Below are 16,109 nucleotides of genomic sequence, written 5' to 3'. Positions count from 1 at the left end.
AAATTTGAATTTAAGACATTTGTGTCATGGTCAGCGTTTATGGGTTAGTCATTTCCAGTTTTTTATTTTGTAGATTATATCCTCATGTGTCATCATTTACTTTCCACCTCCTGCTTCCCGTCTTTGTCAGTTTTCCAACCTTTGTCTGTGTATACCCGTGTTTCATTAGTTAATCAGTTCCTGTGTAGTTAAGCATGTGTTTTTCCTCACTCTTTGCTGATTGTTCTACGTCTCACACGTATCCCCAGCTCTGCGTTCTCCTCACGTCTCCTTGGTCAATACTGGTTTGTCTTTTTTTTTTTCTTTTTTTGATTACCTGCCATTTGCTTTCATGGACTACAGCTTTGGTTTTTCAACCTACCTGCCTCCTTGTCATGCGTTTGGATCCTTTTCTGATAATTCATCACAATGTTCTATTTTACTGTGTTTTGATGACGTTAGCAGAGGATGTGATTCTTGGTACGGCGTAAGGTTACAAAGTCGGAGCATTAACTAAAAGCTAAAACATGAATCTGAAAGTGTACAAAGTACATTTTTATTAAATGTAGTATTGTGTAGTCTCAGGATTACTTTGCTATGTGAGAGCAAAGTGAAGTATAAAAAAAGATAAAGACCTTTCTATGCAGTCCATGGGGGAAACTCCCACACTATCTCCTTCACTGTGAGCACACAGACCTGATCAATACCAGCGCCTCTGCACTGACTGGAATATTCCTCCAGAATACACGCAGCGTCTCCATTTTCTCCATCTCTGCTGAAGGTCTCTCAGAAAATACAGGGTATTTAAATCAACCATAGCTTCAAAATCATGTCAGGATGTTTGCTTTAATTACAACACCTCACTTGATTAATATAATTACCGAACGTAAATCAAATCCCATCAATCAGAATATAAAAGAATTTGAGCGCTGCAGTGATTTTTCTGACTCTAACGATGATTTTATAACCAGTCGCCTTCTGACCTGTCTCTGACCTTGGTGAACTGCCACTGCGTCTGTGTGCTACTGTAGGTGCTCTGGCTGCATTTGGAGCACAGATGAGCCAGTTAGGCAGCGATATCTGCACAGTCATGGGGAGCAGCTGGTACATGATGTTGTTTTAACCCCACCCCTCCCCAACCCCGAGGAAGCAGGCTTTCCATTTGGCTGACTGATGTGGCCTCAGCGTTATTAAATTGAGCTTCCTCCTCTTCCCCCCAGGTCATGCTCACTTGTTGATGTGGTGCTCATGCAGGAAGCCTGTGAGGGGATTCGGGCTACCATGCTTGCTCAGGATGCTTCATCATGGGGACCACGCCCCTCTGTCAGCCTGATTGTCTGCCTCCGTTTAACAATGTGTGTGTGTGTGTGTGTGTGTGGGGGGGGGGGGGGGGTGCGTGCATGTGTGATTGAAATGCGACTGCAGCAGTGAGCTGGATGAAGGGGTGAGGAGGAGAGAGCATGCAGGTAAGACCCGATGTAAAGAGCACACTCAGCGTATTACAGCCATTGTCACAAACTGAATCCATCACGGCGGAGCTTATTGCCATGACAACTGCTTCTGCAGCATGGCAAAGAGCAGGCAGACTGCAAGAGCACTGATAACCAAGGAAAAGCAGGCTTTTCTTCCCTATTACTGGATGTATTTTAGTCGTTAAGAAGCCCTGAACCCGTGCCTTCATCCATATCCTTTTCTGTGAATAATTTCACTCTGCAAGTTATTAACTTTTAAAGCAAACTGGAATCTTTTGTTCTCTGACAATAACAGTGTGACCTTGTGCCTGAAGCATGCTCGAAGCATCCATTTCTTTTCTTCTGTGGCTCTTTGTTGACAAATCGATTTAAAAAAAAAAAAAAAAAGGACTTAAAAAGAAAACCTTGACTCTAAAACAGGTCAGAATAATGGCCACTCAAATCCGTTAAAGAGCTCTCAGCAATGCTGCAGAACGGTCAAGATCATTTATCAGGACGAACTGCACACCAACACATTGTTCCTTCACCACATTTCAGAAATAACATTTGGATGTGGCATCTATTAGCTGAAAACCTTCCCAAAGTGCAATTTAGATAAACACACAGCTGATCTTAAATGCAAATCAGACCTATTATGCTACACAGACACCTCTATCAAAGAGGAGTGAATACAAAATGGCTGCCAGCAATTAAATAAACTCTCTCCGATTTCATGTAGCCTTTAGAAGCAGTGAGGGCAAATCAAGTAATGTTTTAGGCACGGCGAATAATTATCAGCCATCAGCGGAAATAAAACGATCCTAATTTGCTCCAAGAATGGAAAATGAGCCCCGAATCCACTGGCCCCACCCTTCCCGATTGAAGTGAAAAGCAGCAGCATTTGAGGGGAAAATGGGAGTGATTTTGTTCACAACACTGACAAAAGAGAGCAGGGCAGGCTGTCTTTAGAGTCGACACAGCACCGGGGGAAAGAGGAAAATCAGGAGTGAAAGCAGGCATTTCAGAAATGCTTTAAAACCAAAACCTGATCACCTTTTATCTCCAAACTGATCCTTTAAAACTACACACTGCATGCACACGCTGCAGCCCACCATGCTTCCAATTCACGCCCAATTATGGGATGTACACAGGTAAAAAAAACAAAAAACATGACATGTGATTTTTTTAAAGGCTTGCATTGATGGTAAACTCTCACACCCGCTACAGGATGTGGTATCTGACAGACCAGTCCACACCAGCTGGGCTCTCTTTGTGCCCGGGATGTGGTCTCCTAGCAACCGGTCCCAGCAGCTATCGCAATGGACTGGGAAGAGGAGGATCGGCGCGAGTCAGGGAGGGGCGGGCACTGCATCAATATTGCTTCTACCATATCACCTCCACCACAGAGCAGCTGCAGTGTGCCTCTGCACACAAAGACACCGCAATAATGTGTGCAGCATTTCTCGCCAGTCTGTGCATTGCTATGGAACCGGGAAACCCCGTCGTGATCGGCGATCAATGGGCACTAATCATGAACTAATTAATCTATATCTACGGTGGTGACAACAGAATCGATATGCTCAGATTGGGATAGCTACCATATGGTGGCTATTAAATTCATTTTGTGGATACGCAGCATCAAAAATGCATGACAGAATTCAAGCAAGGGAGAGGATTCAAACCTCACCGCAGCCCAACCACAAAGATAAAAACAATACAATATAAAAATAACCCTTCTATATTCTATAATTTGATTACAATATCCAAACATCTTAGTGAGTGTTTCTGTAGGAAAACCCCGTGCAAGACCCGGGGCAGGCAGACTGCACCCCTGGGAGAGAGCATTAAAATCAAATTCCCCCATCTATCATCTCAGTGCTCCTCCCCTCCTCCAAGCCACATGTGATTCGGGCCTTATTAATACAGAGGGGGAAAAAAACCTGAAGAAGTACAACACCTTAAAGGAGCTCAGCAGGGCATGATCCCCAGTCCATCTGTAATGAATAATACAAGAAAAATGTCCCCACAGGAGAATTAGCGAACATTTAACCATATCAAAGAGAGGACTGAGGAACAGATGTCCGTGTTCGTATCCACACATGCTTCCACGCTCGCTCCACATCCCCGCCTCTGTTAATTAACTGTGATTCATAATAGTGTGAAAAGCACAGGTATTTGATGTACGCAGTCAGTTACAGGTGTGACAGGTGCGAGTTAACAAGAGAAAGGAGCAGCAGTTGTGTTCATCTGCAAGACGGTGAACGTTCTTGTCGGCATGAGGTCACTCCCCTACTGCACAGAAAAATATTTAGGACCACAGTTTGTCAATCATTTTCTTCATCGCTTTATAAAAAGGAAACACGAGTCCTGAATTATAAAAGGAGCAGTAAGTAGACGGTCCATCTCGCTGACCTTTCCACAGCCTTCCAGGTGGGTGACCCTGCATGGTGGCTGTGGTTGTCCCTCAAAACTGCTCCAATAAAGCGTGAACATGAATAAAACATCATGTCCTTTCAGCCAGTGTCTTGAGAAAACAATAGTCTTTCCCCAGGGAGTGACTTTTAGGTAAATATAAAGCATGTTGTGTGCCTCATGTGGATCATTTGATCAGCTTTTGCGAATTTACAGATGTGTCCCATTTCCATTTATATCAATTCTGGTCCGTAAGTATTCTGCTAATCTTCATGGCTTTACTGTAGATACTAGCTTATACAAGACATTAATGCCAAGTAAACTATCTCATGCATTCTGTCACAATCTGCTTTTAATCGTCTTAAAAGTAAAAACATGTGAAAGCATTTTCATTCCCTTACGAATGCAAGAAGCTGCAGCTCGACTGTCATCATTTACCGTCTACGATGGGAAAGAAATCTCTGAAGTAAAAATATATTCTGCAGGTTGAATTTAGCAAGAAAGCAATTTAGGTAGTGTGTTTTAAATATTTTCTGTGAAATAAAGAATGTTTGATGTGCATTTCCCAACTTGTGACAAAATAAAGCCCCTAATCTTGTTGTTTTTTAAACCAGAGACACTGTATTAACTTTATTCTCATAATTTTGTGTATATAAAATACAGGTCTGGTATCAATGCATGTTGTTACTGCCCACTGTCAGCCAGTGGAAACTAGACCTTTTTTCTTCTCATGGGGACTGCAGTGCCCTGAATTCAGCTTGGCTTCAACAGCCGAAGGGTCCCTTATATGAACACCAGAGACAAGTCAAGGTTACTAAAGACACCCTCTCTCTTGCTCTGTGTTCTGTGGCTTCTGTTACATGCAACATACAACTAAAGCATCATCTGAAAATGGGAATTCAAGCTGAGAATCCAGATGTGCCTGCATCTTAGATAAACTGAAGTCCTAACTATTTCCAGGACTGTCTGATGGCTGGAACCTGATCATCTTCTTCCAAAAATGTTTTCCCCCACCTCAGATGTGTCTCAGCAAGCTAACAAAAAAAAGCTACATTCTAGCTTCTAAAGCATCATGTCCAACTTGAATCTTTTGTGCATACTCTTTAACTTTAAAGGACTCTGAGTTTACATTCCTCACTGTCCTATCCACATGTTAACATGGGCTTTTCTAGATCCATCTAGATCTAGCGTGCACCATCCCAAATAGAGAAACAATGGGGACAAAATAATCAACAATACAGGGTTTGGCCCTTTGTACGCTACCATAATAATAGGTGGACGACAGAATTTCCCAGGACTTTGGAGCTTTTCACTGACAGATCAAGTCAGACATACCAATGGCCTAAAAACTCCACAACAAAGGCCGGTGGACACGATACTAATGACCTGAACCACAAGACAGGAGAGTGTGTAGCCTCAGACTGAATGACTGCAGACAATGAAGGTCAGTGTGTACACAGGTTGGTCTCATGGATGCTAGAGGTTCTCATGAACCTGCCGTGTCACTGCTGACAGCGCAGACAATAATGCTTGCCTTTTTTTGCTTTTAAGTGCAAATAGTTTCACTTCCTGCTCTCCTTTGATCCTGATACCTGTCTGTGTGCAGGTGGATGTATGAATGGCAATCTGTCCTCAACACTGACCGCTAATTTTCCTATTGTGCTGCTTTGCTTACATGTACTGTGCCTGCTTTATTCACGTTATTTCTAGAACAGAGGGCTCTATCCTTTAAACAAATGCAGACATAATGAGCCATCAGCAGCTTGGTGCATTTGGAGTTTTCCATAAGCATGGCGTGACCAAATGAACACGTGATCTGACATCTATACCTGAGAGCATGATGTACGCTAGGCTAAAGGTAAAGCTTAATGTACCTGCTTGCCGTCCAGTGTGTAGATCCTCTTGACCACGCCACTTTCAAGCTTAATGGCCTCTGTGATGTCGGTGAGCACCTGCTCGAAGGAGTGCGCAGTTTTCTTATTGAGCAGCACGCGCACAGCCTTGCGTGGCTTCACACCGCTGCGCATCACCGTCACTAGCTTGGGCCGAACAAAGTCCTTGGTCTCCCTGGACTCGCCGGCAGCTTTGGCAGCCAAGGACTGCATGTTCTTCTGGCTTGCTGAGGCCTTTACATTCACGGACCAGTTGGGGTTGACATTCTTTGTGTAGTCGACCTTCTTGTAGAAGTTCTCTGATGCACAAACGTAGCTTTCCCCTGTGACGGCAGAGGAAAAATTGTGTTAGTGTGTTGTAACACACTCAGCTGTTCAACTTTGACACCTGAGAGTCCCAGGGGTGTCCGCTGAGAAACATTTAGACCTGCAGGAAGTCAAATTATCATCATCTTAGATTTCATCTCACATCGATCTAATGTAACAGCCAAAATCGTTTTACTTTGCTGATGTAAACAGCACATACTGCAGAACGGTGTCTGGTTTGTTTAGGGAAGTTTTAAGAATGAAAACTGTTCACAGGAGGGCTTTGAGTTACCAGATTGTTTCTGCAGACACGTTGCTCTTGAGTTTTTACGTTATTTTTTAACCTTGGATCACCAAAAACCAAATGCTATTAATCCCCATCATGTTACTTCTCAGAAATGGAAACCCCAAAACTACAGTATAAACGAGAAGCGTGTGTCGTTTTTTGTGTTTTGAAAAAATTTGGCTTAAACACCATTTTTTGGGGCTCCGGAGCTTCGGTAGTAATAAACAGTAAATAATCAAAGCTTCGGTTGGAGAAGGAGGGAGTGCTGACGGGAAGGACTTAGCCAGACATTTCTCTGTTCTCACCCGAGATGGACTGCAGAGTTTTAAAAGGATCCTATTGCTGTTTCTATTGTCATTTGTTATTTAAATAAAAAGGACATTTTCCAAAAGGTAAATGCATGTTTGTAATCCCAACGGTTTGTTTAAAGAAAGAAGGTATAACAAAAGCTCTTTTGCGTTTTATTGATTGCCTACATTTAGCAAAAATGAAAAAAAAAAAGAAAAAATATGAATATCCGAATTGAAAACCAAATACCTACCCATTGAACGAATACCCAAATAGTCCAAATATTTGGGTCCATCCCTAGTTTAAAGTGATCTACAAAATCCCTTTGGGGAAGTAAAAAAGCTGAGAAATGTGTGCTGATATTTGTGACACTGATTTAATATCGTGCTGTAGCTCGTTTTTGCATGTCTTTGTCTGGTGTTGAAGAAAAAAAGAGGAGTTTAAACTACATGAGACCACAGCACAGATCAGTCAAAGAATACAACAGCAATACAGCAGAGACCCATCTTTACTTATTAAAAATTCATTGTGTTTGGATTTTAAAGCATGTGTCTCTTGGTTAATTTACATTAGAGCAACCATCCTTCCAGATGAAGCCTGTTTTAAAAATGACAGACCTCTTTGTAGGACATTGGTCATATACGGGCTCTGCGTTATTTTACCATTCCTCAAAATGAAAATGTCCGGGAGTCAAAGTAATCTACAGCCTTTCCTAAATTGGCCCATCATTCTTACAATTCTCTGAATAATCCTCCATTTTCTTCATCATTATCGACCTCCAGTCTTTACAGCAGATTGTGCTGTACTTGCCCAGACAAGGAGAGGAGTTAAAGACAAAATGCAGCAGGGCGAGAGAGATGGAGAGAAAGAGAAATTTTGACAAAGGGGGGGGGGGGGGACCAGAAGGCAACAATTAGGCCAAATGTGGAGAAATTACGGCAAAGACAAAAGGCACAAAACGGGATTACACAGTGCAGAGGAGATTGAGCAATTAATTATATCCCGCAAGAGGAAGCACAATGAAATGCCCCCCACCACCCACAGTGTGCAGCCCCGTCTTTACTGCAGTCGCCACACACAACCATGCAGAAGTGCACATAGAGGCACACGCACTCCTATCTTTCCTAAGCAGCTCAAGAAGCAGAGATGATCATCTTATTTTGAACAAATTAAGCTGCAGTTTATCTTCGAGCTCGACTCCAAGTTCACTCCTTCCACCTCATCCCCTTATTCAAGAATCACATAGAGTGATGTTTGTCAGCAAGTTGGCCAGGGTCTTGAAATGGTTCTTGACACACATGTGATTACAGAGGATTTGCCAGGTTAAACAGTATTTAACGAATATAGCTGACTGCAAAGTACAACTTCAGTATTAATGTTATAGAACTTTTCCTTTTGTAATCCTTTACTGTTTCACTGTATCCTCCAAACAGCCTGGTCGACTTCTTGAGGAAAAGTCAAAGTAGATTTAAGATTTAATCGAAATATGACTTTCCACATCCAGGCCAAAGCGTGGATCATCTTGTCTGGTGCCAAGTAAAGATTTCATTCATTTAACAAAAAGGATTCCAAATCATCTTTGGCAACTTTTGGCTACATGGATCTGTAAGCGCGCAAATCACACCAGATCAGCCCTCTGACTCCAAATATAGACTACAGCAGATATGATGGCAGCTGCTCATGAATCTATCAGACAGAATCAAAAAACGATCAGTAAAACTGTAAAATATCTCATTATATGAAGTATGTCGACTGCTGAATCAGAAAAATCCTCTTTCTCCACTATAAATTGCAAAAAGGTGCAGTTTTAATTGAGATTTCCTCCCACTGTTACTACAGATGCTGATGGAGACGTTTGACAGTAAAAAGTCACTTGTGCCTGAAGAATCAGACGCTAATGTCGTCTGTTAATGAACCATTCATCCTGCTGAGCTGTAGAGAGCTGACTTTACAGCTCAGTGTGATCCCCTGCCAGAGTATAAAGCTAAACATGTAAAATCTGAGACCACTGAGGCCCAGATAGAAGACCTGCTTTCAGCTTTGTACAAAGGTTCAACGATTCTTTGAAAGCAGAACCATGAGAGAGAGCTATTAATATGAGAAATATGTTGTGTTGGCGTTTTGAGAAGGTGGCTGTTAAGTTCAAACAAAGCAGGATTTGTCTGTTTTTGTCATTCTCTCACATTCTTATAAGAAAATGTACAATGTGCAGATAGCTGAGAGAAGTGGACCATGTCGCATGTCCAAAGAAACCCTTCAGATTAGAAGTCGATACATCACATGAAGAGATTACAGGAGTCTAGACCAAAAAGATAAGACTTCTAATCTCAGAAGCGGAAATGTTCTGCTTCTAAATCTTCTCAGCACAGAAACTGCAGATCATCTTGAACATGGTGGCCTATAATGTTTCAGTTTGGTCTCAATACAGCAGCTCAACTGGGGAACAAAGAAACCTACAATCCAAATGATACCTTGATGCATTTAATCAGATATAATATAATATAATATAATATAATATAATAAGTGATTGCTGCATTCGACCTAACATTCTTACCTTCCTCTAGCTCATCCAGGTTTGAAATCTTGCGCATGCCATCAATAGTGAAGATGAAGCGGACACCCTGTGGCAAGTTGATGTGGTCAGACAGCGAGCGTGTGAGGTCGGCCAGCAGCGAGTCGAAGGTGCGAAATCGGTCGCCGGCCACAGCATACACGATGCCCTTGAAGTAGCGGTCTCCATTGCGGTAGAAGCGCACCTTTTTGGCTTTCTTCTCATTGGTGAGGGCTTGGAGGGTGCGTGTGCGGTAGAAGCTGCAGTGGGCGCTGTGGGTAGGGCTGGGAAGTCCGTTCATGCGCCCGCCACGCGGGGTACGGGCCGTCTTGTCCCGCTCGTCAAAATGTCCAAAGTCTAGCTCCATGATGACTGAAAGTTGTGATGGTTGTGACAGATGTGTGGTGGTGGTGACTAGCTCCGGAGAGTCTACGGACAGAAAGAACACAATGGATATAATCTCAAATTCTGCAATAACTAAAGTTATAAAGACACTGTGATTTGCTATTTTGGCTTCCAATAACATGGAACAACATTTTTGCTAGCAGTCACCAGTCATAGATTAATTCACTAAAACACTCGGTGAGCTAAACTGTAGGACTGCAACTATTATTTCCATTCCGTCAATCTGTCATCATTTTTCTTGATTAATTGGCATTGGCAAAGTTGTTGGGTCAACAAAATGTCAGAAAATGGTGAAAAATGTCCATGACTGTTTCCCAAAACCCAAGATGACACCCTCAAATGTCTTGTTTTGTCCACAACCCAAAGATATTTAGTTAACTGTTATAGAGGAGTAAAGAAAAGGAGTAAATCCAATTCCTGGACTGATGGTTATGCTTTCGTCTGCATACAGACAGACAATGAATGAAACCACTGATTATTTAGAGTAAGACTAAAGCGCTGGTTTTGAATACTGTCCTGTAGGCTCCAGACAAACGTGTCCTTCTGACAGCTGCGATTGATAGCCTCGCCTCAAACAGGGACCACATCAAAGAACATCAGCTGTACTATCAAAAAAGATCCTTCAATGCAGCTTTTAAGTCCTTGAACCACTATTGTGCTGAACATTGTGGTGATCCAGTTCCCCATCCACCTCCTGCAGATTTGATACCCTGTGGTAACATATTTTCAACGAGGAGGTCTGGAGATGATAAATCCTTTAAATTCCATGTTTAAATAATCAGAAAGCTACAGTCGGGGATGCTAATGGTGTCCATTTAAGTGTGCAAAAATAGGATTATATACATATATAAGATTAAGATGGCTACCTGACTCACAAAATGGAAAAAGATTTGATGATTAACAAGTAGATATATAGGTATCACTAAAACATTGTAAGACTATAATTTACTAAACTGGAAAGAAACTGCATTTAAAAAGGTAGATTTATTGTTCCTTTTTCAACACTTGAGCCAGGACACATCCATAAATGGCTTAGACCCAGAAATATGAGACATTTGTGTTTGGTTATATTTTGCTTAGAGTAAGATAACAATCCAATGTCTCATCTGCTTTGGCTACGGCTGCATGTAGCAGGTTCACATATGATATGTCTCTGTCTCCTCTTCCGCCTACATACACCTGTGAGCAGTTGTCTCACTCGCCCAGATGAATCAGTAACTGGCGCTTGGCCAGCAATAAAGTTCAAGGTTTACAGATCCAAAATGATCCTTTGGTAGAAGATTTGATAACTTTCTGATCGTTGACTCAGACAACTGAAGTCAATGTTTCTGTTTCTTTGCTGTTGTTCATATATCCAGCTGTTAATATGCTGCATTGTGTCTGTGGCACCAAACGGAAAAGGTTTTGAAAATTTCAGGAATAAAGGAGACCTATTATGCTGTTTCATTTTTGTTTTTTCATCAGGGTTCTATATATGTTCTTCTGCATGGAAACAACCTCCAAAGTTAAAAAGACCAAAGTACGCACCAACAGAAGCTCCTCTCTCCCACAGAAAACCCTGCTCCTAAATGCCTCGCCAGTAGTCTTGCCTTTAATTCTGTGACTTTGTGCCATCACGCTAAGTCACTGAGTCACACATTTTTATAATTTATGCATAGCGGCTGGTTTGGCACGTAAGAATTGATTTAGCACAGCTGTTGTTGTTAGTGTTGCTGACTCAGGCATGTGTGAGCTGACCAATCAGAGCAGACTGGGTATTTGGGAGGGGGGCCTTAAGGAAACAGGACAGAAACCGTTTCAGACAGAGGAGGAATACAGAGCTGCATCACTGGACAGAATGAGAAAACTGATGTGTTTATTGAGCATTAAAGCATGTAAACCTATTCTAGTAGTAACCCTAAATAGAAGTATAGCATGTTTAAACTGTAATATTAGTATTCCTTCAGTAATCACGTACTTGAGTATTCAACACCAAGATTCTGGTTATGGGTATAATATTCTGAATTTGAAACTAAGCTACATGTGTAAGATCAGATGTTTCAGTCTTGTGGTGTTGCACAATGGTACATCTACACTCTATTCTCAGACTGGTGTTTAATATTTAAGTGTGTTATCAGTGCATTTCTGCTGAAAGTTCAGGTTTCACCATACCATGACTAGATTTGAACCTTAGCTAAAGTGTTTAAAGGATTATTTAAAAGGAAAATGCCAACCCTGTTTTTTTCCTGATTCTTTGAATAGTGGACATTTGAATGTTACAGGAGATCCGGTCTTCCTGTTTCTTGGAAATTATGCAAACGATGCATCTGTCCTGCCAATAAACAATAAACAATAAACTACTTATGCTACTGGAGGGACTGGCCAGAAGCTTTCCTATTCAAAAAACTGTTCTCTTCCCGTTAACACGCCACCTGATGAGCTCAGTCCTCTGAACCCAAAGAAGATCATTGAACCATATACTTCAAACTGAACCCTGACACACACCCATAAAAACACCCACATAAAAGAGGAAGTTGTCTGTGCCAAGATTAAAGCTGTGCTCCACTGACATGATATAGTTTCAATATAATGAAAAACCTTCTCGAAGAGTGAGCACATTCTTATCTTTGCAATATTGTATGTTTTCTGGTAAATAGTCTTGTCATAAAAGTTTCATTGCCCAGTTTGAAACAGGGTCATGCAAGTTTCTCTTACAGGTCACAGTGAGCCTACAGGACCAGACAATATTGACTATGAGGTCATTGATCATTCACATCTCATTTCAGAGTGGCTCGTTAACAACACGTACACTGTGTGTCTGTATTTTGCTGTGTTTTAGGAATTTTTAGTCATCTATATCACCTAAATGACATGTTAGACCATCACTATTTGGCTCTTCTGTCACTGAACTTCCAACCAATTTTCAACCGAACCCTCAGTGAGAAGGGCCTCGAGCCTTTTACTGACGTGGAGTGGCACTGTATCGTCATAATATGAATTTACAGTATTTTGTTATTGTTTAACTACATTTTGAAACCAAAAAGAGGTTTTCACTTCATGTTTCAGATGTCTTAAGAGTTTTGTCTGACATATGCAAAGCAGGTTCAACACGGTCCACTGCTTTGAATGGAGCTGAAATGACATATACAATATGTCATTTCAGCAACTATTTTGAGGATCAACTATCACTGGACTCCACACTCACTTTTTAAACTGGTTGCACTCTTGTGCCTTATTTAGGTGCACCCAATAACACATCACCAATAACAAAATAGTCACATCCTGGAGCTCTGTATCAAAATAGTTGATCCAACCATCAAGATATGATTATTATTACTGATATGGTCATTTTCCCAGCTAAAATGTCAACCTCTGGGTTCGGCTTCTCCAACATGGGGATTTGTTGCTTATCTCTGTTTTATATCGATACGAACATACATCCATCTCTTTTAGACTATTGGTCAGACAAAACAAACCATTTGAGGATGTCACCGTGGACATTTTCTGATGTTCTAATGACTCTGATTGAATAGGATCATTAGCTGCAGCACTGCATCACTCTACTAATAAATTGTGATATTGATCTCAAACATATCACACAGTTCTGCTTCTAAAGAACATTTATCATATAAAAAAGAAAATCAAATAAATATCTCTTCAGAAACCTCTAGAGCCTCTTTAAATCTTTCATTCCATGCATGTAAACCAGTGAATGAAACGATGTCTCATCATGCTCATTTGCTCACAGAGTCTTTAACACTTTGCAATCCTTCATTGTCTTCTGTGATTTAATGCCCTATGTGGTGCATATAACCTACAGTACTGTAAAAAAAAAAAGGACCACAATGACAAACAGAGGCTATTTAGCAGAACAGAAGGAAACATGCTGCCGCCACCCATCCATGTGGCGGGGCCCTCCAATCCCCTGCTAACCCCTGGCTGTGCTGGGTTTTATGACAGGCACACTGATAGGGGTGGGCCTTCTGTGGAATCGGTGCTCCTCAGCTGACAAAGGCCAGGTTTCGAGCCCATCTGCCGCACTAATGGGCAGAGCCAACAGTGACCCTTCCCCAGTGGAGCATCAACTAGGACAGTCCATTGTCTCCTACAGGGTGCCTGCCTTCAGAGTGACATCACCATCAGTGCTCCTGAGCAGCCGGCTCATTCTCCAGAAAGTCTTAACAGAGGCAATAATGCTGTCAAAGCTTTTTAATGTTAAACTACAGCTTTACATGATGGCTATCTCTATATGTTTGCTTGACACACTGCAGTATTCAATCAACAGCTGAATAAAAATAAAAAAATAAATCACCACCACAGCAGAAGGCATTCATCCTGAGCATTAAAAGCAGCACTGCAGCAACATTGTGCCGTATCATTGATATTTTTGGCTGGTTCTGTCTTCCTGCCTGAGCCACCCACACAACACACTCCTGACAAACCAGCACCACACCACGACTCTCCAGCCATCCCCATCAAAGCTCATCTATCCAGCGGCAGCATCTGTCTAGAAACACCCAGCTGGTTTCAAATCAGTCACAAAAATGAAGGAAAAAAAAAAGTTTCATGAGCCCACACTTCTCATTTATGCTGGATGAGTGTGGCCACATGGCAAAGAGCGTCAAGTTTTTTTTCTCTAGGAAAAAAGAAAAAGGAGGGGAGGCTGGCTGGGTGGTGCGCACACCTTATCACCATCCACCTGCTCAAAACGCACATGATCCGAGAAAAAGCTCAAATCATTTCCTCCGCGCACAAACCCCCTTAAAATGTCACCTCAACTTGCCCACTCCAAAAGCAAAATCACACTAATTTCATTCCCTTTTCCTTCGTAAAGTCTGCGGATAATCCCACCCAGAAGCGGACTCACCTGCGTCGCTGCTTGCTTGCAGAGTGAAGGGTGTGTGTGCGCCGTGGGGGGAGTGTGTGTGGATGTGTGAGTCTATGCTGCAGGATAGCGGCACGCCGTCTCTCCCTTCGCCTTTGTCTGCTTCAGTCTGAGAGCCGAGCCGCTGCCTGCCTCCGCTGGAGGAGCCACTGGGTCCTAAAGCCAACGAGCCCCGGACCCGCCCACTGTGGTAATGCTGGTGGTACCAGTGAGTGTGGAGCTGGGGTGGAGCTGACAGCAGCCTCAGCAAAAGGTGCATGGACAGTAAAAGGCTTAAAAGAGGCTGTTATTAAGAGTAATGTGTGGAGGATGAAAGAGCCTTTGAGAGATCTGACCACATGTCTGCATGAAGCACCTCCACTTTATGTCAAGAGGTGAAACTAAATGTCCTTTTTCTTGAGTTTCTCCAGGAATTCCTCCTGATTTTAGTTTCTCGTCACTCTTAAATATTGTGCTTTCTGTGTGTGACAGCAGTGCAGATCATCACGAGTGAGGCAAACCACAGTTTGCTGCTCTCGGTCTGGTGGAGCTCTTTGTTGAGAGAAAATAAAAGCTGCACCACCACAGTGCTTGTGTTTGACCTCCCTGCCTTTCTGGTTTCCCTTAAAGGAAAAGTTCACCCAAAAAGGAAGATTCGGTCATTATCTACTCACCCCCGCGCCGATGGAAAGTCGGGTAAAGTTTCGTACACATCACAACACATTTCTGGAGCAAAACAGCGTTGCAGCATTCTGCTTAACAACTGAAGTGGATGGGGACTTGTTTTGAAACGTAAAAAACAAATGTAAAAGGTGCATTTACCGCCACCTACTATGACAATGCGAGAATGTAAAGAAGCAGATTATTATTATTTACACAATGTTATCATGTACGTGTTATCGTCACAGTATCAATGTTTAATTTTTAAATATCATAATTGTTGTCATTATCGGTATATCGTGACACCCCGAGTATACACCGGTCGAGCTGCATGGAGCCATTTATGTTTTTAGTTTTGTTTTTCTTTTTTTCTTTTTGGGGCAGGGTGGGGGTACTACTTCTACTTCTGTTGTTCAGGAAAATTCTGCAACGCTGTTTTGCTGTGAAATGTGTTGTGAGCTATGAAATTTCACCCGACTTCTCATCAGCATGGGGGTGAGTAGATAATGACTGAATTTTCATTTTTCAGCGACTTTATCCTTTAACATGGTATTTCATAATCATGGGACCATGTATTTATTATTTTTACTCAGCTAGTCAAGAATGACTCATATATTGCTCATGTACTCATGACACATATTCAGCCTACTTTCTTGCTTTTGCTTTCGCCAGAACACCTCCACTGTAGCGTGAAAATATGTCCCACAGCTCCAAAGAAAAGTGGCTGAATTTCTCCTTTAAGAAGTAATTTTACATGTTTGCACGTAATGATAAGGAGATTAATAAGATACCTGGTGATGGAACTGACAACTGATCCCTGTGCACCAGGGGAACTGATGTTTGTGGTTGATTCTGCATGAACCTTGTGTGAGAGATGCAGCAGTGTGATACGTGGATAAGGCTGTCAGGCTCATTTAGAAGATATTACACAGGGAGAAACTGTCGAACTGAAGAAACCGAAACACATCGTCACTGTTAAGCCCACATTATTCAGATTACAAGCTCGGGGAAAACTTTTCTGAACCTCGTGGCTATG

General features: G+C 42.0%; 1 protein-coding gene across 1 annotated transcript in view; it reads right to left on the bottom strand.

The window, feature by feature from the left end:
• LOC141007357 (neuronal migration protein doublecortin-like) overlaps window positions 1-14,544 on the bottom strand; it is a 29,858-nt gene extending 15,314 nt beyond the window's left edge. The window contains exons 1-3 of the mRNA XM_073479715.1: window positions 14,417-14,544; window positions 9,169-9,594; window positions 5,717-6,057 (exon numbers count right to left, since the gene is read on the bottom strand). Of these exons, the coding sequence (XP_073335816.1) occupies window positions 5,717-6,057; window positions 9,169-9,532 (705 nt within the window). The 5' untranslated portion in view covers window positions 9,533-9,594; window positions 14,417-14,544. The remainder of the gene's footprint in view (window positions 1-5,716; window positions 6,058-9,168; window positions 9,595-14,416) is intronic.
• Window positions 14,545-16,109: the final 1,565 nt, after the last annotated feature.

The sequence above is a fragment of the Pagrus major genome, chromosome 13, assembly GCF_040436345.1.
Source record: "Pagrus major chromosome 13, Pma_NU_1.0".
NCBI classification, from domain to species: Eukaryota; Metazoa; Chordata; class Actinopteri; order Spariformes; family Sparidae; genus Pagrus; species Pagrus major.
This window is presented reverse-complemented; position numbering and strand designations above follow the sequence as displayed.